Source organism: Lissotriton vulgaris, chromosome 6, assembly GCF_964263255.1.
Source record: "Lissotriton vulgaris chromosome 6, aLisVul1.2, whole genome shotgun sequence".
Lineage (NCBI taxonomy): Eukaryota > Metazoa > Chordata > Amphibia > Caudata > Salamandridae > Lissotriton > Lissotriton vulgaris.
This window is the reverse complement of record NC_141694.1, coordinates 19017194-19044716: the sequence shown is the minus strand read 5'-3', so window position 1 is coordinate 19044716 and position 27523 is coordinate 19017194. Positions and strand designations below refer to the sequence as shown.

At 42.0% G+C, this 27523-nt stretch overlaps 1 protein-coding gene across 1 annotated transcript in view; it reads right to left on the bottom strand.

Annotated features, from left to right (window-relative positions):
* Positions 1-560: 560 nt before the first annotated feature.
* LOC147706709 (solute carrier family 22 member 7-like) overlaps positions 561-27523 on the bottom strand; it is a 130828-nt gene continuing 103865 nt past the window's right edge. Inside the window, exons 6-13 of the mRNA XM_086925850.1 lie at positions 26455-26564; positions 26130-26344; positions 14136-14244; positions 10521-10727; positions 7544-8439; positions 5803-6049; positions 5071-5695; positions 561-4743 (exon numbers count right to left, since the gene is read on the bottom strand). Coding sequence (XP_086781976.1) covers positions 8379-8439; positions 10521-10727; positions 14136-14244; positions 26130-26344; positions 26455-26564 — 702 coding nt within the window. The 3' untranslated portion in view covers positions 561-4743; positions 5071-5695; positions 5803-6049; positions 7544-8378. The remainder of the gene's footprint in view (positions 4744-5070; positions 5696-5802; positions 6050-7543; positions 8440-10520; positions 10728-14135; positions 14245-26129; positions 26345-26454; positions 26565-27523) is intronic.

Sequence of the window (27523 nt, the reverse complement as noted above, 5' to 3'; positions counted from 1 at the left end):
TTTATTTATGTCTCAAAACTAAATCAAAATAACTTTGAAGTTTATATGAGAGTAAGCGATAATCTAAAATATTTTAAACATTTATGTATTTCTAACTGTAATAAACTTATTATAGTAAATATATTTTCTCAAAATCGCGTTGGGTGCAGTCTCCTTGCGCGCTGGGTGCACGATTGCCATGTGACCTTAAAAAAAGCATTTGATTAGTTCATACCATTTCCCATTGTAGCCGTTGGAGAATGCCACCTATTTTAGTAATTTTCTCTACAGCATTTGATAAGACAAACCTATTCTGCTTAGAGAGCTTTTTTGAAAACTTTTTTCTATGTACACATATCTTACACTACACACAACATGCAGCCATCATCTTCATCAATATTCATGGTCTGTAAAGTAGCCTTCCACCTGTGATAGCCATGCACCTAAAAGTTACATAACAGAAGTTTTCCCCACTGCCAGAGTTAAAATGGTTGCATACACTGTCCACAGCACAATGTAATGTGGTACGGCCCAGGGGCAGTATCATGCATAGATAATAAGCACACAGACACAGATAGATAGTGGAAGTGGGTACGGGCACGTGCGCTCGACTCCCTTTTATTACCAGGGTCACATATCCAGTGACGTCTGTGCTGGATGCGTGTAGGGTGAGTGCAAACCAGCCCTCAGGGAATGGTTGCTGCTAGCATCAACTACAATAATAATCATTGGATCACACACAGAGATTCAATAATAAAAGGGTCAATAGTTTGTGCTGCAGTAAAGTGGGGACAGTAGATGGGAAATAATACAGAAAAAATTATATAGTAAAAAAAACATAACTTGTGGTATATTGAGACACAGGCAATAGATCTGAAATAATACACAGAAAGATTGTACCATAAAGGGTCCATCTGTTCTAGTGCACTCGGATAGCCACATCAAAAGCATTCAGCATGTGCACAGCCAGTGATGATGCGTGCTGCGGGCGGCCTGTACTAGGATCAATGTCTTTTGCCTACAGGACTGCATCATCTGCAATAGTGACTCAATCTGAATTGTGAACACTGCTGTCTGCAGTGTAGGCCAGAGGAAGCGGTCAGCAAGCCACGTGCCGTGGACTTGAGCTGCCCAGTTTGTAATACACGAAGCAACAAAAAGCGCGTGCAGAGCCTGCGATGATGTGTATGCGTGGTGCGGACAGAGCGCACTTGAGCAATTACTTTTTCCTACAGGACTGCCTCATCGACAATAGCGACTCGATCTGAATTGTGAACACTGCTGTCTGCAGTGTAATTTGAAGGCAGTAGTCACACAGACATCCATGAATACTTTTTCTCACTTCCTTTTCACAAAATACAATAACATAATTACAGAAAACTATGCAATAAATAAATCAAAATAATTTGAATTGCGATCTCTGCTGTCCACAGTGTAGACTGTTATTCAGTGTTCTTTTCCACTACCAAGAAGAATTTGGTCATTGTACTGAACCTATAACTCATCTAAAAAAAGTACTTCAAGCAAGTATACTAAAAAGATATTGTGTGTATTTCAATAGACGTTGTAGTTACTTGACTACTGGATCCTGTAATAGAACAATCACCACTCAATCTGAATTGTGAGCCCTGCTGACCGCAGTGTAGGCCAGAGGCAGTAGTCATTAATGCCTCACAGAAACGTGCAGTTGGATTTGGAAGCACAGAGTTGGTTGCACCTGATCGGAGAGGGTGCAAAGAAATCACTACAGACTTCAACTTCTTACATCCTCAATCATAGAATCAAGACCCTGTTTCACTGTTCGGACCTGCTGTACCCCTGTGTAGACAAGCCACTGCTGTCGGCAAAGCCTAATAATCATGTGCAGCAGTTAGCTATGGAAGCACAGAGTGTGATGCACCCCCAGGCCCCCCTCCTCTACCCCATGTCCTGAAGAAGACCCCGGATTAAGGTCACATTGGTACCTAGAACTAGTGGGGTCAAAACGTCGATGATCATCCTATGTGCCTGCATTTGACCACAGTGCAGATTTATTCACAATGGTTGTTTTTATGATTGCTTGTGATGAAATTGTATAAACATTTATGTTATGAGTGCGGCTATACTTTTAAGCCAACACAGCTGGTACCTGCGTGTGATGCATTCCTAACTCCTCCGTTATATGCATATAACACTTTTCAAAAAATTGTGGGATTTATACAAAAGTGCTTATTTTACAATTTATGGGCAAATTGCGAAATGGCTCCATGCTGGGGGGTCTGCAATTATCCTCCTCATTAGCACTAATTAACACTAATTAGCCATTGCCTGCGTTCCTCTGCTAAAAACTGATAATACCGGGTCCCCCGAGAGGGTCTGTGGGCGGTCTTGCAGGTGATGGGGTTCCCCTTGCCCATTCTGAACTTGTTGGCCTGCAATGCACGACTTAGCATATGCATGCATTTGGTGGGGCACGCAGGAGCAGAAAACTGCTAAAATCCCGGTAAACAGAGGTGTCCGTCAAGGATGTGTCCTGGCGCCGACCCTCTTTTCTTTGTTTGTAAACGGGGTTGTCTCTTTTCTATCGGACATTGATGCTGATGCCCCTAGTTTGGCCGGTGTTAAAGTCCCTGCTATGCTTTTGCGGACGACACGTTAATGGTTTCTAAAACGCCTATGGGGCTCCAAAAGCTTTTGGGTCGGTTCTGTGTTTTTTGTAATTCTAGGGGCTTAGTCATTAATACCTCCAAAACCAAGCTCCTTTATTTTAACCCTAGTAGGAAAGCCAATCGTACGCTCATACTTAATGAGGAGCCACTAGAGTGTGTCAAAACGTTTGACTACCTAGGGATTAGGATATCCAACCAACTGAATTGGAATTCACATATTGAGAAAATGGCCCTAAATCACAAACGTGTCCTGGGCATTATCGGTAGGGAGCACAGAGCCTCATTATCCAGATCCATAGCCCCTGAACTGGAGATATATTCCGCAAAAGTTATAAACAGTGCACTCTATGGAGAGGAGCTTTGGGGTTTCAATAATGTTGATTCCCTTGTCATGGCCGAAAATAAGTTCTTTAGGGAGCTTCTGTCATTACCCAGGGGCACCCTGAACAAACGTCTTCCATATGACCTTGGTCGCAGATCTTTTAAAGATCTTGTTATCTTGCGAATGCTTCTCTATTGGGCTCTCCTGTGGTGTACACTTGAGCTAGCTAGCTATGCAGACGGCCTTAGAGAAGTTATGAATATGCAGGGGTCGCATAAAATTGTATGGCTAACAAAGGTTAAGAAGTTGTTAATGGCTGTTGGTTTTAATGTCGCGTGGGAGACCAGTGTATCGGTTTCTAAACTGGAGGTAAAGCGAGCCTATTGGTTGTAGGTTGATGCCCAAGAATCCAGAGCTGCTAACCTGCGTAGACTCACAAACGAGTTTCGTCTGCACAAAACAGTACACTCTCTTGAACCGTATATGGATTTCATTAGAAAACCCAAAGACAGGGCCTTATACATATAGTTTAGATTGGGAACCTTACCGGTACGGGAACGTACTTCTAAGGGGAAACCCCCCAATCAAACACCTGCCACCTGCCCATCTTGTAATGATGCACTCAAAACCATTCCGCACCTTTTTTTTGTTTGTAGCGCCTACAATAAACCACGATCAAAATGGTTGAAACCTGTCTGTCGGCAGTACGAGACCAGGAGCTATGTCTCTGCCCTAAGAATACTTCAGACAGATCCTAGTACTACACTGGTTTGTGGGGTAGCTAAATTTCTTAGCTGGGCATGGGTGATCAGACTGAAAGATCTAAGATACATTTTATAAGGCAATTGTCTTTTTAAATTACTTTCAAAGCTGTAAAATGGTTTAATTATTTTTTTACTTCTGTCCTTTTAATTATTTATGAAGTGTTCTTAAAAAACATGTACTGTATTTTAAAAATGTTGTGCCTTTTAAAATATTTTTCATATCGAAATAAAGCTTTATTGTTGTTGATAATGCTCTACCCCTTATAATTAAGGAGGGTAAATAGGCAGAAAGGGAGAATGGTGAACAGTCACACTCAGTCAAAACCATTAGGAAAACCTGCTGAACAAGGCTTTCCAGTACTCAGTATTTCTAGGTTTATTCAAATATTAGAGTCCTTGAGGAACGCAAGCATCACTAGTTTCAAGCATAACACCAAAGCCATATGAAAAGACTTGGATGGTGGTGGAAATGGCCCAAGTAAAACCCATTGCACGCCCCTTTAATGCAGAAAACTGTTTTAAAGGGAACAATGTTTATGAGGCAGCATTAAGCCCCAAAACGTGGCTTAGTACTGCTTCAAAATATGGAGCAGGCTTCTGCGCCATGGAACGTCACAAAAAGTGAATTACCTGCAGCGCAATACGCCTTGTAAATGAGACCCTCAGTTCGGCTGGTCCTTGTACTTCCGGGGAGTTGGTTTACTTCTTTGTATCTGCACCAATCACTGCTCTCCAGACCACTATAATCTATATATTTGTCTACACTCCACCACTCCACTCTACACCTCTGCACTCTACCCTGCACCACTCCACTCTGTACCACACTACTCAACGCAACTGCACTCTACTCTGCCACTGGAGGAAGCAGGTTTTCATGAGAAGCACTCATTATCTAACCCTCAAAGTCCTGCTTGCTGAGTTTGGCTGGTCCTTGCACTTCCTGAGGGGCTGTCTATGTCTTTGTATCTGTAGCAACCACTGCACTCCACACCATTGCCCTCTACACCACTATGCACTACACCACTATACTCTATGCCGCAGGACCCTACCCTGCACCATTCCAATCTGAACGACTCTACTCTATAACTTCACTCTACTCTGAAACAATCTACTCTGTGCCACTGCTCTCTAAGCCACAGCAATCTACTTCGTGCCACTCTGCGCAGCTGCACTCTACTCTGTCACTGGGGCAGCTGGTGTTTGTTGGAGGCACTCATCATCTGAGCCTCAAAGTCCTGCTTGCTGAGTTTGGCTGGTCCTTGCACTTCCTGAGGGGCTGTCTATGTCTTTGTATCTGTAGCAACCACTGCACTCCACACCATTGCCCTCTACACCACTATGCACTACACCACTATACTCTACACCTCCAGACTCTACCCTGCACCATTCCACTCCGAACCACTCTACTCTATCACTTCTCTCTACTCTATGCCACTACGCTCTGAGCCACTGCAATATACTCAGAACCACTCTACGCAGCTGCACTCTATTCTGTCACTGGGGCAGAAGGTCTTCGTTGGAGGCACTCATAATCTGAGCCTCAAAGTCCTGGTAAAAGAGCTCAGCTGGTCCTTGCACTTCCTGGAACATGGACTGCTTCATGTATCTGCAGTGATAACAGGTTATACAAAATCCAAAATTGACTTCCCTACAATCTAGCAGGATAGCAACATGGAATTCTCTTCCTAGTCCAAGACTTCACCTGTTCAGGAGCAGCCAGATTCACAACCTGTTAGGTAAACTCATGTCAAAGAGAGGTGGTACCTGGTGATAATAAGAAAGACACTAAGGTGCTGGATAATCGTAAAGACACTAACACCCCTTCCTGTGTTCGTTGATCAGCACCCAGATGATGAGGCGTCAATAGTATGAACAGGTCTGCTGATGTCTTGGAAGACATGAACATGGGGTCCCTTCTATAATACTGATTGCAAGCGGTCCTCGTCATATATGAGGCTGCAGCTGGGCCAATTATTTATGGCCTGAGATGGGCACAGGATGTGCTGGATGTGCCAAGTGAACATCTTTGATTTATTTGTTAAAAAAAAACTGCTATACTCTCCTTAGCCTACCCTATCCATCTTAGTACAGAGGAAGAGGCAACTGGAGTTTCACAAATACAAGTGTCATGAAGTTGACCAAATAAAAATTGTCCAGACTAGCATTTTTAAACAAAGATTACCTTTCTAATCCATTGTAACTTTCTTGACCTAACCCAGATCTAACAACAAGTGAGCTACAATGACTTTCCCAATGAGGAGAGGTGAGAAGACAGCATCTGACACAGAGGGAGGGACAGAGAGAGAATAGTTATTTTAGAGGTTAAGAAGTGTCCCCTAAGAACGGTAGGCAGACAAAATATCGAAATTAAAATATCGATATACAATAATATCGATGTTTTAATTTCGACAGTATAGAATATCGATGTCCAAAATATCGACAGACAGAATATCGTTTTTTTTAAGGTATGTATGTTACTAATATCGAATTTTACTAATATCGAAAACATTTTTAGTGTTATGTATTTTATTATGTAGTTTATATGTTTGTTAAACATGTTTTGTAATGTATGTTTGAAAATTTGTAAATTTGTTTACATTTTGCGTTTTAGTATCAGAGCGGGTTGTGGGTTTATAGGGGAATAGGGTGGGAAGTAATTTAATAATAATTAATTAATTAATATATGTTTGTAAAAGTTTTTAATTAATAATTAATTGGTAATTAATTAATATTAATTATTTAATTAATTAATATAATTTTGTACATGTTTTTAATTAATAATTAATTGGTAATTAATTAATAATAATTAGTTAATTACATTAATTAGAGTAATTTTTTATATATATATATAATTTTTTGTTATTGTTAATTAATTAATTGGGAAAAAATAATATTAATTATTAAATTTAATTAATTACAGCTAACGTGCTAATATATTTACTTTATTGTTATTGTTAATTAATAATGAATTGTTAATTAAATAATATTAATTCATTTTGGTAAAGGAGTATTTTTAGGGTTCAGGGCCAGTTTTGGGTTTTTGGGTAAAGGGGTACTTTTAGGGTTCAGGGTCAGTTTGGGGTTTTTGGGTAAAGGGGTATTTTTAGGGTTCAGGGTCAGTTTTCAGTTCTTGGGTGAAGGGGTATTTTTAGGGTTCAGGGTCAGTTTTCAGTTTTTGGGTAAAGGGGTATTTTTAGGGTTCAGGGTCAGTTTTCAGTTTTTGGGTAAAGGGGTATTTTTAGGGTTCAGGGTCAGTTTTCAGTTTTTGGGTAAAGGGGTATTTTTTGGGTTCAGGGTCAGTTTTCAGTTTTTGGGTAAAGGGGTATTTTTAGGGTTCAGGGTCAGTTTTCAGTTTTTGGGTAAAGGGGTATTTTTAGGGTTCAGGGTCAGTTTTGGGTTTTTGGGTAAAGGGGTATTTTTAGGAATCAGGGTCAGTTTTGGGTTTTTGAGGTACAGTCGTACAGGGTAAAAATAAAAAAAAATTAAATTAAATCAAATAAATGAAATTAAAAAGAATAAAATTACATTACATTATTAAGTTTTTAATTTATTTTAAATGTATATGTATTAGTTTTAATTTTTTAATTATGTTTTAATATTTTTATTTAATATTTGTAAAATTATATGTATTTTAAAATTATTTTTACATTATTATTAATACATTTTAAAAACCGATATTTTTAATTTCGATATTTTTGTACTACGATATTAATTTTTCGATATTTTTGTACTTACCTTTATGAAGATATGACTCCGATATTTTTGATTTCCATATTTTTGTGTCGATATTTTTGTATGTAGATATTCTGTCTGTCGATATTATGTCAGACATTCCCTAAGAACAAATCAGCATCCCTTTAAAAGGTAACCCAACTCCCCATGTCTACTCGCAAATGCAAAAGCACTTTGGTGGGGGGAGAAAGGAGTTCCATTTATACAGGATGTAGCAAACATTATCACCAGCAAACAACAGTTTTATCATATAAAAAAACAGACATAGTACTTTTATTTGCATTGTATTCTATGCCTAGACCATAGACCATAGTGTGGGAGGACCGTCAAAAGGTGAGCCATTTCTTAAGAGTCTTGCCAAATGAGTTTCCCAATGCATGAAATACAAAAAAGTTGTCCAGAATGTAGAAATAAGGAGTACAGCAGCACATAATCTTCTGCTCAAAAGTCATCAAATCCAAAATGTTCTGAGAACACCTTGACTAGGGGTCTGTTGACATAAAATCACCATCTTTGCCTCGGGTGCCTGGCCTGCCCACACTATTTGAACCTTTGTTGAGGGCCGGAGTTTGCAGCTTAGCAACAGATGAAAGATTATGGGCTCCCACTCAGCTGCTCCCCACGTAAATAAAGTTCTATCCAAATGCAAATAAATCCTTCAAGAGTGTAATTTAGTCTCTGTTACACTAAGCAATTCAAAGGGACAGTGAAGTGGAGAATGGTGCTTCAAAAACTCTGTATAGAGAATAACAAGGAATCAATAAAGCACCTCAGTAGAAGGCATCACCCAGAGGGTTACTACAATATTACATCCCATAGTGGTTGGATAGTTTTCAAGCTGTGTTCCTTGGCGTATTCTGTTCCACGAACTGTATGAATCCTCAGTGTCCATCTTAGCCAGAACCACCCTGCTGCAGAACACCATCAGCGCTTTCAGAAATTGTGCGAACGAACATCTTCTTTGGGATCCCCATTGGTACATATGGGTTCGAGCCTGGTAAAAACACAAATATGTTTTATAAGTTATACTTAAAACCCGCAACAAAAAGTTTGATTTTTCAGCATTGAATTGATTACTATGGAACAGTCATTGGCTATTTGATGTCACTATCAAGCCACTGTCTAATTCAAATTAACCGCTAACAAACCATATAATAACTGTGGGTCAGCGGTTCCTCACTTTTTGTAGTGTCAAAACTACTTCTGCATGGATGACCAGAGGTCAAGGTCAAAGACGAGATATGACACTAACTGGCCAAACACATGTTCCTATTATCTTCAATCTGAATGTAGGGAATATTCAATTTACATTATAATCTGTGTCAGCATTTCATGTAGACAAATTCAACACACTCATACAGTGTGAACCCAAAAATTCTTGTTTTGGAGGAGGGAGGTCAATATAGGTCCACAGTGAAGTAAAGTAGTATGTTACATACCTGCCACAAGCTAGAAATATGCCCCACTTACTCTCTCCTACCACTTGTGTATCCTTTTGCTGCAAACTACAATCTATTCATAAAATTAGGAGTGTGGAATATGTGAGGCAAGGTCCCTAGGAGCATTATCAACTGCTTTTCCTCAAACAACAAGAAGTGAGGAGAAAGCACCACATCTATACTACTATTATAAAGAGAGAACTGTGACCTTTGAGCCAGGTAAACTCGAAAACTACACCACCAATCCAAACACCCAATACATGTTTGAAAACATCAGGACAAGCAGACGGACATAGGCTATATAAAAAAAATATATACCTTATTTAAAAAATGTATGATTAAAAAAAAAGTAGTCCCTTGGAAGTAGCGCCGACGGCCGCGGCGTGCATGCTGACATCAGCAGTGCAGGGAGGAGCGGCGTACAGGAGCCCGAGAAACAGCGGTGGACATGAGCGCTGGGAGGAGCTGCAGAACGGCGAGAAGCGGAGGAGCAGTGGAGCGGTAAAATCAGCAGCGCCGGGAGGAGCGGAGGAAGAGTTAAGAGAAGCATCCGCAGGTGCGCACCGAGGGACGGGCGGGGGCCATGAACACTGAGTGCTCAAAAAGCCTTTTCCTCCAAGTCGGGACGTAGGGGGAAACAAAGCGTGGGCAGAAGCGGCCAGGACCAACGACGGGTAGGGGCCATAAACACTAAGTGCTCAAAAAGCATTTTCCTCAAAGTCGGGACGTAGGGGTAAACAAAGCGTGGGCAGAAGCGGCCAGGACCAACGACGGGCGGGGGCCATAAACACTGAGTGCTCAAAAAGCATTTTCTTCAAAGTCGGGACGGCGGGGAAAACCAAGCGTGGGCAGAAGCGGCCAGGACCAACAAAACGGCCGCTCTGCTGCGCCACTCCTGCTGCAATGCTGCCCCCAGCCCCCTTCTGCCCCGGGCAACACCGGGGCGGGCTGCTAGTTTTATAATAAAGGTGAAGAAAGAAAAGTACCAATTGTTAAAAGAAAAAAAATAGATGAATAATCCTCTGTGTTAGCTCATCAGGTTACACAGCAAACAAGAGTCTGATGAAAGAAAGCACAAAGAAGAAAAGTGGATGTGGTTATTCAAGGTAAACAGAAACCAAGGGTTGGTTATTATTATGATGATTAATATGTCTATATCGTTTGTGTAGACTCTGTAGAGGGAGACCTACATCTTCTCCCACCTCAAAGCCCTACATTGGCTCCCCGTCAACAAATTATGCCAGTTAAAACTACCCACCCATAAATACAGTGCCCTTCACAACAAGGGTCTAGCCTACCTCAACCATAGGGTGAACCCCCACTAACCTACCCACAAACTTCGCTCCTCATCCCTCTTTTTGGCCTTTTGGCCCACACCCCCCTACCCCGCATTCACAGAAGTAGGGTGGTGGCCTCACCTTCTCTTGCCTAGTGGCCAAGTCCTGGAACAGCCTCCACTTCCACCTCCATGCATTCCCACCCTGCAGGAGTTCAAGAAGGACCTGACAAATTTGCTCTATAATTAACTCATCTCAGCAGCAGAATCCCCCTCCCCCAGTGCCTTGATACCCTATTTGTTATGATTTGATTTGATTAGGGTGGTTACCCTACTGATCTTTAACCAGACCTAGCTTACCGTGTCTCTTCAATATCCTTTACTGTATCAGGCAGGTCCATGTTGAGTCTCTCAGGAAGTAAAAAAGCTACCAAGCCACAGACAATGGCTACCGAGCAGTAGATCACTTGTGGCAGTACCTTCCATACTTCATCCAACAACAGGATCAGTGGGGCCAGGGACACACCAATGCGGGAAAGAAATAAGTTGTACCCGATGCCATTTTGCCTGTAAGTACAATGTAAAAACAGACTTGAAGCCTTAGAGAACCATAAAATGTTGACAATTGATTTTTTTTGTTTTAAAAGCCATTGGAGAACTTTATACCGCACTTTCTTCAGGTTCTTTGCTGTCCTCATTGGGTCTGTAATGTTGAACTTCGCTAATATTTTTTCCATGAAAAAATTTGCCCTCTTGGGAGAGTTAAGCTAGGTGTAAAATCTGTGATTGTTGTGTGTAAAATTTGTGTGACATGAAACTTGTTGTCTTCGAACTCCAATTTTAACTGAATGTCAAGTTACTCAAATTCACCCCTGGAGACCAAACTCACCCTCTAGGAACACATTGCCAAAACCACAAAGATGGCCTTGGACCAATGCTCTCTACTAATGAAAGCAGAACAATTTCTTCCAGCAACAACCTTAGAACTGCTGTTCAAGCCCTTGTGCTCTTGCATCTGGATGACTCCACACTATCATTCATTAATAGCATCCTACATGCTGCAGCTAAAAGTTGACTCTGCCAGTGCTCACCCTTAATGAGCAATGAAAACTGCTCCTAGAGGAGAGACAGTGGCTTAGGCCTTTTAGCAGGAAGACCTGAGTGTGAGGTTTGTGACACATATAGCTCAGGAAGTGCAGTTAGAGAGGGTTCAGGAACTTAATTAACTTAAACTAGGCTAGGGTGAAGCCTCCCAATTCAGAGTCAGGTATAAAGGGAGTCCTGGAGGAGAGAAGGCTTTTGTTTCCCAGGCTCTCTGTAGACAGCTTGGCACTAGCCCAGTAGGAGGGGGACCTGGTCCCAGAGGCCATTTGGTATTTACTTCCTTAAAAACACACCTCTAGATGACAAAGGAGCAGCGTCCAAGGGCAGAAATGTGCTGTCATCTTGGATTGCCCTCAGAAAAATGTACTGTGGAATAGTTTGCAATAAGGCAAATAGGACATGCAGGAAAAGTGGGAAGATTTGCCCTTGGGAACCCTTTCCTCATTGGTGAAGGTTTGTCCAGGAGTCATCCCTACCCATTGGCTGGTTAATCCAACAAAGCGACACCTCACCCACGTTAAAGTAATTTCAAAGAAAGAGGTCAACAAATTGAAATTCTAATTCAAGATCATTCAGACATTTGACCATTCCCTCACTCTTCACACATCCTGATTGTGTAGCATATTAAAGATAATTTGTTAAACCCTGAGTCCCTCAGAACCTGGGTATGAACAATATACCCTACAATGAGTTCTGTTGGGTGGGAACATTTGCTTACCAGAACTATTTACTGATGAATTGAATTTGGCCAAGATGACACAAGATGTCAAAGAACAGTCTAGTCATTATTTTAAACAGAAATAAAGATTAAAACACAGATCAAAACACACCAGAATCAAAAGATCAATTAGTTTCAAAAGTTGTATGCATTATTTAGTTTGTATATGGCTGTAACATACACAAATGGTAAAACAAACATCAAAACAGAATGTGACTTTGGTGAGACAAGTGATATTAAGTGCATATGTGCTTATGAAAGATAACCAAAGTATACATAAATTAGATACATAGATATACATGAAGTCGGACCGTCCCTCTTCAGGTACATACATTTCTATAAAACACTTTGGACAGCCTTCTTCTTTGTAAAAGGGGTGAAGAGACTAGGTTGTTAAACACAATAGGGAAGGAGGGTCAGAGGGAAAATATTTAAAGACCTGCTCAGGGTGAAGTCCCCCTACCATTAAATGTAAGAAACAAAATAACACACTATGGGGGTCTGTAACTGAGCCTGGTGTGCTCCAGGGGACAAAACGAACACTGCTAACCAAGTCAGTGGTCGTTGTTGAGGCTATAAACCATATAGCTTATTCAAAAAGTGGCAAAACGTAGCAAACCATATGTTGGGATTCACTTCAAATAAAGAATAGACCCATACAGAGGGGAGTTGGATGTCCATCAACGTCAGATGTAGATCATGTATTCTCATTTGGTCATCCAAATAGGAATGGTATGTCCCATGATCATTCAGACAGGTGCAGATACTGAGCTCAGTTGGAAGCTACGAGGCAACGACGGACAGAGCGGGGCCTCATATTATCCTGAGCAAGGTTCCAGGAGAGGTGAGGTTTGCTCCCTGTACAATACAGATTAAATCAACACTGATTGATACAGAGGACTGTAGAAAAAAACACAGTTGTATCCTTTGATTGCTTTTTTCACCGCGGGATTTGGTTCCCCTTAGGCTGAAACATGTTGGCCAAATTGATGCAGTTATATGCTTAAAACTGCATTTCTGCACTGTTCTTGGTTTTATTAAGGGAGGGATCAAGTCATATTAAAGTTTTGTATTGATCCACTATCCTTTTTTAAAATCACCACATGTTATCATTTTGCACTGCACTAGACTCCATCACGATCCTTTATTCTCACATGCTCTTCACTGCATTTGGAGATAAGACCCGGACGAATCTAGGTTATGGACCTGTCTCAATGATCATGGGACATACCATTCCTATTTGGATGACCATCATCCAAATAGGATTACCACAGCAATGGTAAAACACACACCAGTGTAGTATCCTATGAATAGTTAATCAGAGCCATTTGTCTGTTAGTCTCATCAAATTCATTAAGGCCCTGTTCAACTGTGTTAAGAATGTGCATCCACCTACACTCTCTGTTGTTTAGTATTGATGAAATGTCACCATACTTGGGATGGTGATATATCTTCTTCAGTATACACCACTTCAGATTCTCAATGGGGTGGCCTGCATTATGAAAATGCTCAACCAGGATTTACAGCAAATCCTGCTACAATGTTGCAAAATCCTAGTTTTCACTTTCTGTTTCATCTGTCCAACATACAACTTATCCAATGGAGAGCTAATTGTATAGATCACCTCAGAACTATTACAATTTGTGCGGTGTAGTAATGTGTGAGTGGATCTGAGGTGTGTGAAATAACTTCCTTCAATTGTGAGCTTACAAGCTTTACAATGACTATATTTGAAATGACACACTAGTGGTCCGAGACTCAATTGGACTCATATACCAGGTGCACGTGGTGTTTCCAAGAAGGAACTGACCACATAGTCCTTTACATAGCATAGTCAGGAATGCTAGAAGATAGAAACAAGTGACTGGTAAAAAAACAACAGCATGACCAGCAAAGGTGTCCAAACGAGGCCCTTCATTTACAAGGTTTATGACATGATAATATGGGTGATTGCCAGAAACCTTGTCAATTTTGCACATGGAGGGGATCCTAAACTAGACTCCGCACAACAAATGCAAACCAGATAAAAATACTACTGGAGATTGAGGATTACTTTAATCTTTAATGCTTACTTTTAAACATATGAGACTGTTTGGTATTGGTGTTCCCCACATTATCAGTCATGAATATCAGAATGCAGTGTCTAGGCATACCTGAGGACAGTGGGGTAAAGCTCAGCAGTGTACAGGAAGAGGACCGTGAAGGCACATCCGGAGAAACCTTTCCCTAAAGTTGCAATCGTTGTTCGCAGAGGGTCCAGAGCTGGAATTGGGTAACGTCAGGAAGAAGAAAAAAAAAAAGGTAATAAAAAAGTTGTTATCAATGTTAATCAAACCTGTACACACTATCAATAAATAGTGTTAATATTCATTTCATGAAAGAAAAAGTATAGATCAGACCATTGACACAAAATACTCCTAGTTTAGCTACTGGATTAACAACTTGAATTGTAGGATATAATTTTCTGTATAAGGAGAGTTTATATAATACAGTGTATTTCATAGGCAGTATAGCGTACATAGACCAAATATTGTACAGCCAAGTTAGAAGAACATTAGACAAAAATATACTATTAGAATATTGGAATGTTGATCGCTCCATTAAAGACAATAGAGTGCCCTGGGCTTCTACAGGCTAGTAGACCCCAAAGAGTAACATTCTAATGTTTTTTTCTTTTCCCAGCAGTATGATTTTGAACAGGGGCCTCTTAAACCCCAAGGGGATATAAACACCGTTGGGCTCTGGAACACCTTTGTTTTACAAATTAGAACATTCTGACCTCTTTGGTGGAATGTTCTAGTAGCCTTAGAGCTCTCTTAGGGGGCTCTGCCGGCCATTAAAGGCCCACTCCCTTATTAAAGGCCCTTGCCTTTGGCTCAGGCCTTGAAAGCTGAAGCGGGCCTTTAATGGCCAGTAGAGCCCACTACGTCAGGATCTAAGGTATAATACAACTTTAAAGTCATATCTTATTCACAACATATCTCAAGAAAATTTGACAAAATATCCTTAAAGCAATATTTTTTACTTCTTGACTTAAATTAAATCTCCCCATTGCTGATATGTAAAACATTGTATACATCCATTCTCCAATTGTGGCTATCTCTGTTGATTTTTAACTACTCAGAGTTATACTTTGCTTTTTTGAAGCAAAGGCTGTCCTCAAGTGTAACTTTATCCACTTTGCACAAATAATACAATAAAATCAGTAACTTTCTTATGAGGAAGTGTCTCTTTTTCTGTGGTCACCACACATTTTTAACTGAGGTTGCTAGTGTGTGATTTCTGCACACTGGGTCACTTCTATCCAGTGTCCAGTGCATCTTCCTGGTGTCTTAAAACACGACAGAATAGTCACCAGTGAATTGTAGCATGTGGTTTGCCATAGACTTGGCTGATATTGTTTCAGGCCAACAGGCATAACTAGACCACTGTACCTTAGAAACCTGCTGCTGAACAAATCATAAGAAAACCCATTTTGACAGGAGAAAGTCTTACTTTTAAGTACTAAATAAGTCACCCCAAAGTAAGCCTTGCTACCCACCAAGCAGGGCGTGTAGTACTTTGAAAGTGGAACACATAGAAATTAAAGGTTAACATATGCCTGCAATGTCTAGCCTCCAAAAGCTATTTTTACTGTATATGTACTATGGCCTTATCTAAATGTAAAGCTTAAATACAATTTAATTGCTAATTTTGTATCATTGCTTTAGAAAACACTCTGGAGTTCATTGCACCACGGTTTTGATATTTATACAAAATGTCCAATACAAGGATTAAACTGGATTTTTGACAAATATTCAAGAATAGTAACTTTTGAAAAGTTGCACTTTTGTGCCTAAACCTTTAGTAGGCTAATTGGAATTAGCCTGCTTGGGGTTCCCTCCGGGCCAATTATTCCTCCCTTGAGTATATGTGAAACCTTCCCCAGAGTGTGATCAGCGTATCTCAGGTAAAGCCAATCGGTAGGGTCCAAGTATTACATTAACTTGAAAGGGACTAGGAATAGGCCTGTTCATTCATAGTTTATTGCACAGTGAGGCCTGGAGAAGAGCATTTTTTGATCCCACAATATACTCTACCCTCCCTTGACTCAATTCACAGTGGGAGGGAGGGTGGTCTTCTGTAGTTAGTTAGGTAGAGGCTGCCTATTGTCATGGCATCAATAGTTGGTGGGTCACAGTTCTTCTCCAAGGAGAGAAGGGTTCCTGAAATCTTGATTTTCTCTAGAAGGGTTTTACTAATGCATAGTTTGCAATAATAATAATAGTAATACCGACATTTATAAAGCACAACAGCTACCTCAAACAGAGGTGTCCCATTGCTCTAGCAGTAGGCAGTAAGCATACGAAAACCTCAAAGCATAGACCCTAAACCACTACTCTGCCCTAAAGAGCCAGGTCTTGACTGCTGTCCTAAAAAGAGGTTCAGGATCAATGTGATGGAGGTTGCTTGGCAGGGAGTTCCACAATTTGGCAGCACCTACCGTAAAGGACCTGCCACCTAGGTGAGCCTTCCTAAAGCGTGGGGTTCAGAGCAGCTTTTGTGAATTGGACCTTATTCAGCAAGTCTGCTTTTAGCAGCATAACCTTTGTTTTAGGTAGCTGGGGCAGTTACCATGCATAGCTCGAAATGCCAAAGTCAGAGCCTTGAATTAAATTATTTTTACCACCGGTAGACCATGGAGCTCTTTTATATGCGGAGAGACATGTTGACAGAATGGAACAGGTATGATCAGTCTCGCAGTCACATTTTGGACCATCTGCAGACGTCTAATTCGGTACTTTGGCAAGCCCAGATAGAGGCCATTAGCATAGTCCAGCCTAGATGTCACAGTGGTGTGGGCTATGATTTTGCGGCAATCTTCTGGTAGCAAATATAGAAATGTCCTCAAATTTCTCAATTTGCTGAAACAGGTGGCTGTCACCTGCAGTATTTGAGCCAAGAATTAAAGATCAACCTCCCACATCAAGCCTCAATTTTTTATAGTAGCTGCAGGGGGTGGTCCCATTTCCAACCGCCACCAGATATCTGGCGATGGAGGAGGCGCCTTCCTGAAAAACTTGAGTTTAAGTTTGTTATTGTTCATCCACAGCGCAATGTCTCTCAAACAGCCTTTGTAGCTTATGAAGGAGTCCTCGGTCTGCTCTTTAAAGGAAAAAAACAGCTGGGTGTTGTCGGTCTATGAAATTGCCTTCACCCCCCAGTTAGCTATCAGAGACAACAGCGGAGCCAGATAGAGATTGAACAGAAGTGGACTCAACGCTGACCCCTGAGGGACTCCGCACCAAACATGTTTAGGATCAGACTGATAGGGTTGCAAAGAGACCTTCTGTGAACGATTATTGAGGTAGGACTTCAGCCAGGCCAGGGCCATGCCCCCAATGCCCATCTCCTGCAGTCTTCGAGCTGTGTCAAAAGCAGCAGAGAGATCCAGGAGTCCACCATCGCTGATGCCCCCGAATCTATTGACAGTCTTACTGACTCAACCACCTCCAGGAGCACAGTCTCTGTACTAAAACCAGACCGAAAACCAGATTGGGTGTCATGTAATATACCCTTACTCTCAATGAAGTTGGTGAATTGCTGCTGCATCAGTTTTTCCAGCATTTTTGCTGGTGCCGCCAACAGAGAGATTGGCCTGTAATTATTCAAATCCCCTGGATCCCCATTCAGTTTTGTATCAGGGGGAGAAGTGTGGAATGTTTCATTAAAAATGGAAAAATGACAGATGTAAGGTATGAATTCCATAAGTGAGACAATACATGGTTAAGAGAGTGAGCCTTCATTTTCCATAGTTTAGGGGGGCAGGGGTCATCTGGTGCACCTGACTTACATCTCTGGACTTCCGCCAGAGCTTCTTGCTGGGAGATAGAGAGAAATTGCATAAGGGAAGGCTCAGGCACACAACCCCTGCTCCTACCTGTTTTCTCTGTTCTTAGTATCTCTGAGCTGGAATTGTAAACCTTCATAATTTTGCTGTCAAAGAAGTCGGAAATATTTTTACACAGAGCGAGGGAGGGTTGTACCATGATCTCTAATTCTCTAGGTTTAAGAAAGACATTGACCACCATTACTAAGGTTTTTTAAATGCTTATATCTAACTATAATGTCCCTGAAACCTATGGTGTTTTCAGTGTATTTCAAAGGTTTTTTAAATGCTAATTTCTAGCTATTCGTCCAGAGGTAGGATATGTGCAGAAAGAGGAAGGCGCAGAAAGAAGCAAGAGAAATGCAACTCCTGGCACCCTACGGATTGTGGGATGAAGTCCACTTTACTCCTGAGGGACTTTGGGGGCCAAGAAGCCATCCTGGTACATCCTATAAGACCTATGCAGCAGAATTCCTGAGCAGTGGCAGGAGGCCCAGCCCCCTTTCTGCCTCACTCTGCTAATGAGACTACTACGTTATAGTCAGAAATTGGATTTTTAAAAAACCTTAGAAATTCACTGGGAAAAACATAGGTTTCTGTGATGTTATAGTTAGTAATTAGCATTTAGAAAACCTTAGAAATTCACTGAAAAAAAAGGTTTCAGGAAATTAAAGTTAATAATTAGCATTTAAGAAACCTTAAAATTTCACTGAAAAAAACATAGGTTTCAGGGACATTGTAGTTAGAAAATGCATTGCAAGAAAACCAGAAATCCACTGGAAAAAACAAAGGTTTCAGGGACGGTATAGTTAGTAGAACATTTCACTCGTACAAAACCAGAGAAATTCTGCCATTATAGTTAGTTGAGCTTATTATAACTCATGCCCCCGCAGTGCACTACTGATGAGGTAACATATTACATCACTCATGACATGGTCAGTTACATCACTTATGACATCACTGATGACATCTCAAAATACATCACTGATGACATCATCCAGTGACTGAGTGTTTCTAAAAAGTTTAAGAATGTTATATATTTATACTACAAGGTGTGAGTAACTACATATGTGAAAGGAAGCATATGTGAATGTTGGAGTATATAAATGACTATATGTGAGAGTGAGTGATTATGTGAGTGGCTGTATGGATGAGTGTGTGCTTGTGTCAGTGATTGCAGAATAAAGTATATATGTGTTAGTAATATGTATGAAAAAGTGAGATGGTGTGTGTATAACTGTATAAGTGAGTAAGTGGCAGTGTGGCTGATTCTTAGGGTGACTGACTAGTTGTGTGAATAACTCTATGGGTGAGTGGCGGTGTGTGAGTGTCTATATGGGTTTATGAGTGCATATATCAGGGACTGTATTGATGAGTGATTGCATGTATGAGTAACAGTATAGGCTGAGTATAGGTGAGTAGATGTGCGTGTAAACCTATGAATCAGTGAGTGGGTATGTACTTACTGGTATTGTGTCTATGGTTTTGAGAATGGTAGTCTGTATTTTAGAGTGGTGTAAGAAATGTTGCATTAGGGTGTGAGGAGGTGCCTCAGATATTAAGTGGATGATGTCATCACTGATGTCATTTGAAATGCCATCCGTGATGTCATCAGTGATGTCATTTGAGATGTCATCAGTGATGTCACTAATCATGTCATGAGTGAAGTAATATGTGACATCATCAGCAGTGTATTGCGGGAACATGAGTTATAGTTAGCTCAGCTAACTATTACGGCTGAATTTCTCTGGTTTTCTATGAGTGAAATTTCATCCTAACTATAAGGTCCCTGAAACCTGTGTTTTTTTTCAATCATTTTTCAAAGGTTTTTTGAAATGCTAATTCCAAACTATAATGTCCCTGAAACCTGTGTTTTTTTCAATGAATTTCTAAGGTTTTTTAAATGCTAATTACTAACTACACTGTCACTGAATCCTGTTTTTTTTGTGAATTTCTAAGGTTCTTGAAATGCTAATTTCTAACTATGCCTTCATAGGTACGACATGTGCAGAAAGAGGAAGAGAGGTGCAGAAAGAGGCAAGAGAAGTGCAGAAAGAGACAAGAGAGGTGCAGAAAGAGGAAGAAAGGTACAAAAAGAAGAAAGTGAAATGCAGAAAGAAGCAACAGAAGTCCAGAAATAGACAAAAAGGTACAGAAAGAAGCAAAAGAATGCAGAAAGAACCAACAGCGGTGCAGAGGCCTATTTTGACTGTACCTTTCCAGAGACTCATACAAAGTAGCCTAATCACTTATCCTTCTCTCAAGATGTCTTAAACCTCTCTTTTCTCTTGAAGGTTTACTATTCATCAGCTGCTCAGAATATTAGGCCTACCAAATGTAAAACAGCATTCCTAACCATAACACAGTAGTAAGTCTCTCCAAGTTTGTTAAGATATGCATGCGTTTGTCTGTGCTTTTACCTAGCTGGGCCTCAGAAGGCCCAGCTGAAGAGCAGGCGCTTCAACTCCCAGCAAGGGGAAGCAGGGGAGCTAGTTGGTGAAAGCTGTTGTCCCTGAGACTTCAGCAAGAGGCAAGGTCTATCTCAAGCCCTTGGATATCTTTTACAAGTTGATTTGAAAGCAGACTAATTCTCCTTTCTTTGGCAGGCAGGCAACCGCTGCAGGCCAATCCCCCAAACAGCACTCGACTTAGGTATAGTCTCCTCCTCAATTTATCTGGTTCCTCTCCTCTGCAAAGGTTCCTCTTGTTTCCTAAAAGTGATCTAAAGTTCTTGGGTCTGGGTTCCAATATTTATACTAGCAAATCACTTTTCCTCTGAAGGCAGAGGGTCCTGTACCCAGTCCAAACCAGTTTGTGCCATCCTGGAGCACTTTGTCGACAAGAATTCGTCTTTCCTTTCACAGTGTGGGCCAGGGACATCAGAAGCACCACAGGAGGTAGAACCAGCATTGTGGAAGGAAGGCACAGCCCTATTCAGGTCCCAGGTGCAATGCCTCCCACTCATCTAGATGCAGATAGATCTATTCAGCCCTTTGCTGTCTCCTGGACTCTCCCAGCCCATGTCACTCAAACTCCAGACAATGAATACACAACATAGCAGAGACAGGTGTGGATAGTTAGGCAAGAAAATACCTACTTTCTAAAAGTGGTATTTTCAAACACAGAATATTAAAAACAACTTCACTAAAAGATGTATTTTATAATTCTGAGTTTGGGCATACTAAGCTTGTATTTCTTCCTAGCTCCCTGAGTCAGTTAGGATTATAAGATGTTATAATCAAACTGCCCAATCTGGCCTATGGGGAACAGGTAGCCTTGCAATAGTGAAAAATAAAAATGGCTGTAATTCACTATGAGGACATGCAACAAACATCGGGGCATGTCCTACCTTTTACCTACAATTCACCCCGTCCTTGGGCCTACCATAGGGGTGACTAATATGCAGAAAAGTGAATGTTTAGGGACTGGGAAGTGGGTGCACTTGCCCAGTCAACATGGCTGTACTAGACTGCACACAGACTCTGCGATGGCAGACCTGAGACACACTTTTACAAGCTGCTTCTGTGGGTGGCACAACCAGTGCTGCAAGCCCACCAGCAGCATTTGGTTTCCAAGCCCTGGGCACACTTAGTGCACTGTACTAGGGTCTGACAAGTAAACCAAACCAGCCAATCATGGAATCACTAATCCATACATCAATTTACCGTAGGGAAAGCATATGCACTTTAGGACTGATCAGCAGTGGTAAAGTGCCCAGAGTCATAAAACAGCCAACAACAGGTCAGAAAAAATACAGGAGGAAGTCAAAAAGTTCAGGGATGACCCTGCAAAAAGGGCCAAGTCCAATACTAAGGTTTTGTGCCATCACCATTATCACTCAACCTTGTGACTGCGTTGAAACATATAAAGAATATTAACAGAGGAAACGTAGTGGTTTTGGATTCGGATATTTCACTATAGGAAGACAACAGGCTCTTTACCTATTAAATGTAGACAAGAGTTATCAATTTCAATTCTGCTATTTCTCATTCAATTTTTGTAAACATGGGCTGAAAATTCGTTCCGCTCGCGGAATTTGCGGATTTCCGGTGATTTTGCGATCCGCAAATCTCGCGAAATCGCGGTAAAATCCGTGAATCAGCGGGGACGAATTTTCCAGCCAAGCACTTACAGCAAAAGGGTTACAAAGAAATTAACTTCAACTTGGGCACCTGCTGCTGTAAGCCTGTAAGTGCTTCCTGGCGCCTTGTTGCCTACTTGCAACTATTCTTTGACCCTGCTCTGACCCTTGAAGCAGGGTCAGAGAATAGTTACAAGTAGGCAATGAGGCGCCTGTCACGAAAATTAACCCTCAACAGGAAGCACTGACAGATATAAAAACAAGCATTTGCAATGCAATAGGTCTCACATTAGGAAAGTTTGAGCTATTGGTCTTGTAAATGACAATTTTTTTTATTTATGTGTTGGTTTTGAAAATAGCTAAATTAATAGCTTTGTCATTTACAATGCCAATAGTTATAACTTTCACAAATGTGATACCTATAGCATTTGTAATGCAACATGTTTTGTATTTACGTGACTTAGCTGTATTGATATTACAAATTACAATGGCTTTTAATTTTTTAAAATAATTAATACTTAAATAAAAGTGATTTTAATTTATAATGGCAATAGCTTACACTTTTGTAAATAACTTTTGTGAAGATTATGTTCAGTGTATTTTATTGTGATGAAAATCCAATAACAGTAGTGAAATATTAACATCTTTTTGTGACATTTGTAATAAAGTTTGAAACATTGAGAGAACATATTTGAACCAGTTGTTGTTGAATGGTTGTGCAGATTGATGCTGGGGTGGCGCTGAGTGGTGCTGTGGTGGTGCTGAGTGGTGCTGTGGTGATGCTGAGTGGTGCTGTGGTGGTGCTGAGTGATACTGGGATGGTGCTGAGTGATGCTGGGGTGGTGCTGAGTGATGCTGTGGTGGTGCTTAGTGGTGCTGTGGTGGTGCTGAGTGATATGTGGTGGTGCTGAGTGATGCTGTGGTGGTGCTGAAAGATGCTGTGGTGGTGCTGAGTGGTGCTGTGGTGGTGCTGATTGGTGCTGAGTGGTGCTGTGGTGGTGCTGAGTGATGCTGTAGTGGTGCTGAGTGGTGCTGTGGTGGTGCTGAGTGATAATGTGGTGGCGCTGAGTGATGCTGTGGTGGCGCTGAGTGATGCTGTGGTAGCGGTGAGTGGTGCTGTGGTGGTGCTGAGTGGTGCTGTGGTGGTGCTGAGTGATGCTGTGGTGGTGCTGAGTGGTGCTGTGGTGATGCTGATCGATGCTGTGATGGTGCTGAGTGATGCTGTGGTGGTGCTGAGTGGTGCTGTGGTGGTGCTGAGTGATAATGTGGCAGTGCTGAGTGATGCTGTGGTGGTGTTGAGTGATGCTGTGGTGGTGCTGAGCGATGCTGTGGTGGTGCTGTGGTGATGCTCAGTGGTGCTGTGGTGGTGCTGAGTGATAATGTGGTGGTGCTGAGTGATGCTGAGATAGCGCTGAGTGATGATGTGGTGATGCAGAGGGCAGAAAGGCACAAAAAGTAGTCTAACAAAGGGCAGAAAAACGAGGGAAAAAATAGTCTAACAGAGGGCAGAAGGGCACAAAAAACCAGTCTAACAGAGGACAGAAGGGCAGAAAAACAAGGGAAAAACGAGTCTAACAGAGGGCAGAAGGGCACAAAAAACAAGTCTAACGGGGCAGAAAGGCACAAAAACGAGTCTAACAGAGGGCAGAAGGGCACAAAAAACGAGTCTAACAGGGGGCAGAAGCCAGAAAAACAAGGGAAAAACGAGTCTAACGGAGGGCAGAAGGGCACAAAAAACGAGTCTAAGAGGGGGCAGAATGAATCCCGCCCTGCGTGTTTGTCCACGAAGATGCCACCTTTTTTTGCAATACCTCTATTCAACTGGAGTACTTTCTACTGTCTAATCAGTAAGTGCTCCCTCGTTGGCTAAATGTATAGGGGCAGATTTACAATAACTGGTGCATCCCCAGGGATGCGCCACTTATTGTGCGCCACAGCTCCGCAACCTATGGTGCGCCGCATTTACAATGCGGCGCACCATGTGGCAAAAACAGCACAGATGCGTCACGCATCTGTGCTGTAAAAGCAGCGCATTGCTGGAGCTGCATTGCGCTTGCGACGCAGCTCCAGCAATGCTCTGGGGGGCCCTATCTCCCCAATGCTGCATCAAGCCTTGCGCCTGCTTTAAGCAGGCACAGGGTTTTGATGCAGCATTGGCCTAAAAGTGACTGAGTGAAATCTTGTAGATTTCACTCAGCCACTTTTAGGAGGCGTTCCTGTGCAGGAACGCCCTCCCCTGTGCCGGAACGCCTCCTGATGGCACAGGGCTTTACAACGTGACGCATCTCTCAGAATCGTCACGTTGTTAATACCCAGCACCATGGCGCATCTTTTGTGCTGCTGCTGCGTAACAAAAGGTCTCGGTAGAGGGTGGCAGTGGTGAACCAGAGGGTAACAGTGATGAACCAGAGGGTGGCAGGGGTGAACCAGAGGGTGACAGTGCTGAACCAGAGGGTGGCAGTGCTGAACCAGAGGGTGGCAGGGGTGAGCCAGAGGGTGGCAGGGGTGAACCAGAGGGTGGCAGTGATGAACCAGATGGTGGCAGGGTGAACCCGCAGGTGGCAGTGGCGAACCAGAGGGTGGCATGGGTGAACCAGAGGGTGGCAGTGGTGAACCAGAGAGTGGCAGTAGTGAACCAGAGGGTGGCAGTGCTGAACCAGAGGGTGACAGTGGTTAACCAGAGGGTGGCAGGGGTGAACCAGAGGTGCTGTGATGAACCAGAGGGTGGCAGTCGTGAACCAGAGGGCGGCAGTGGTGAACCAGAGGGTGACAGTGCTGAACCAAAGGGTGGCAGGGGTGAACCAGAGGGTGCTGTGATGAACCAGAGGGTGGCAATGGTGAACTAGAGGGTGGCAGGGGTGAAACAGAGGGTGCCAGTGGTGAACCAGAGGGTGGCAGGGGTGAACCAGAGGGTGACAGTGGTTAACCAGAGGGTGGCAGTGGTGAATCAGAGGTGCTGTGATGGACCAGAGGGTGGCAGTCGTGAACCAGAGTGTGGCAGTCGTGAACCAGAGGGTGACAGTGCTGAACCAGAGGGTGGCAGGGGTGAACCAGAGAGTGGCAGTGGTGAACCAGAGGGTGGCAGTGGTGAACCAGAGGGTGGCAGTGATGAACCAGAGGGTGGCAGTGGTGAACCAGAGGGTGCTGTGCCCATACACGACTGCATGGGTAACTTCGCCATGCAAGCGGCCCACGGACACGCAAAAAGCCCCGCGAACACGCAAAAAACCCGGTGAACACGCAAAAACCAAAAATCTGCAAATTCGCACGAATTCGCAGATTTTGCGGATTGCGGAACCCAAATGCGCAAATTTCGCCCATACTTACATTTTTGGCACATATTCAGGCTGTACAGTCTATAGGAACAAACTTAGCAGTTCACATATATCCAGTTCTAGCTAAAATGTTAAACTGGAAGAACTGGGGTTTTCTACACATGCTTGATTGCAGCATGCATGCTTTCATGTAATTATGATGAAAGATGCATGCTTATCTCAGCATTCTCTCTGTGTGCCACAGATGCAACCAACTAATGGCTGACAATTTCATTCAGCTCAGCAGTTGAAGTCACAGAGGCATTGTTGAAATAGAATAGGTTTGATTGAACCAAGACTTTAGTGTGGGGGGATATCACTGAACACTGCACTAAATATTGATTAGAGGTACATTCGATATGACATGAGGACAAGGTAAGAGTGGCACAATAAAACTTACTGAGGAGTTTATCTAGTTACCTTAGAAGATCAGGAATATCAAAATGTATGGTCTTATAAATTCAGATGACTACTAGAGATTTTCAAAAAGTAGGGAAAATTTCCAACATTTTCTGTATTATTTCTTTATGGAAGTCTTTCCAGGAGGATCTCTTTACCGTAAGCCATTTGTTTTATGCTTGTGATTATCAAATTGTTTGTGGCGTGTATTTTTAATACTTTCTCCAATACCAATGAACTGAGATGAGAGATTATGAATTGCGAAGACTTCCATCATATGTCCTTTGCTGGGAAGTCAAAATGTTAATCTTGCCTTGTTCTATAAATTCAAGCATTTTATCCGAAAATTCAAGTGTATTAGTGACAAATGACAAGTATTATACTCAGCCTAAATTGTTGTTTTCTTCTTTGTTATATAGCGGACACTATACAAGAAATGTTAATAAAAATTATTTCAGAAACCATGCTTCCGGGAAAGACTCACAGACTGGAATGACGGTATTGATGCCTATGAAGAAGCCGGAAACAAAGATGCTCCAGGCTTGTATTTGACGTCGACTTGTCTTCTTCATTAAAAAGTACAGGGTCAGCCTGAATGGTATTTCGATGGCTCCATAAATGAAGTTGGTCATGTACATGTCCATCCCAAAACCTATGATGTTGAGGCTGATTCCATAGTAGGAAAATGCCACACCAAACCTACATGAGACAAAGGCAAGAACACATTGGTAAAAATCTGACTTCACCATCCTAGAATAACAAAAATGTACGGTCACCATTTTTTTATCATATACACAAAATTCCCTTACCATACCAGCCCTGTGTATAGAGAGATTTTTCTCATTTCTGGAGTTCTAAACAAGTTCACGAATGAGTAATTTGTTCTAGTGTTCTCTTCTTCTGCGATCTTACTGAGTACCTGAGAATAGAAATATACAATAAGAAGTGAAGACTATTGTTTTCTCATTAAATTTACTTTTGTCTGTAAGGCTCAATCTGCAGCTGGGTAGCTTTGTCTTTACTTATTACAACCTTTTAGCAACATGCAGAACATGAAGCATGTCAATGAATTCACCCACCTTTAATAGATATATTTCTTTTTTCTGGTAATTAGCTGTATAAGAAACACAGTATCTCTGTAGACATTAATGTGTTCAGAAATGTATGCTGTAGTAAACTTACACATGTAAAGTACTCACAGGAGTAAGTTAACTTTGTGAATTTGCCCCATTAATGACTGCGTAAGTATTAAAGTGATTGTCAATCCATTAAACCTTGAATTCCATTTAAAAGAATGTGTGACCGTCATTTAATAACCCTGGGCAAAGCACTATGCTACGCTCGCGTAGTTTGCGAAGTTTGCGCAATTTCGCACTAAGCGAACTGCACGGAGGACAGTGCAAACATGCGTAGCGTAGCATAGTGCAGTGCAGCAGTTATTTTTTGCTTGCTCGCGGTCCTCAACGTCAAGTTGGTGACCACGAGCAAGCAAAATGACATCCTCCCAAGACTTTTTCCTCGTTCGCGATCAGCAACATCAAGTTGCCGATCGCGAGCGTGGAAAATAAAGCTCCCGCGAGATTCTCAACGCGGGGAGGTCATGTTTCTCATTGCGAGTGGTCGCGCATGCTCACGACTGCTCGTGATGAGAAACTACCAGTCCGCGTTGAGAAAGCTGCAGCTCGAGTAAAAATCTACTCGAGCGGCAGAAAAGTACAGCTCGCACTGTGCAAGATGCTGTTTTGAATGATTGCACAGTGTCGGATGCCTGTCAGCAATCATTCAAAATGGTATCTTGCACAGTGCGAACATGCCACTAAGCAGTTCACATAGTGCTACGCGTAGCTCGCGTAGTGCGAAGTGCATTTTGTGTAGCTA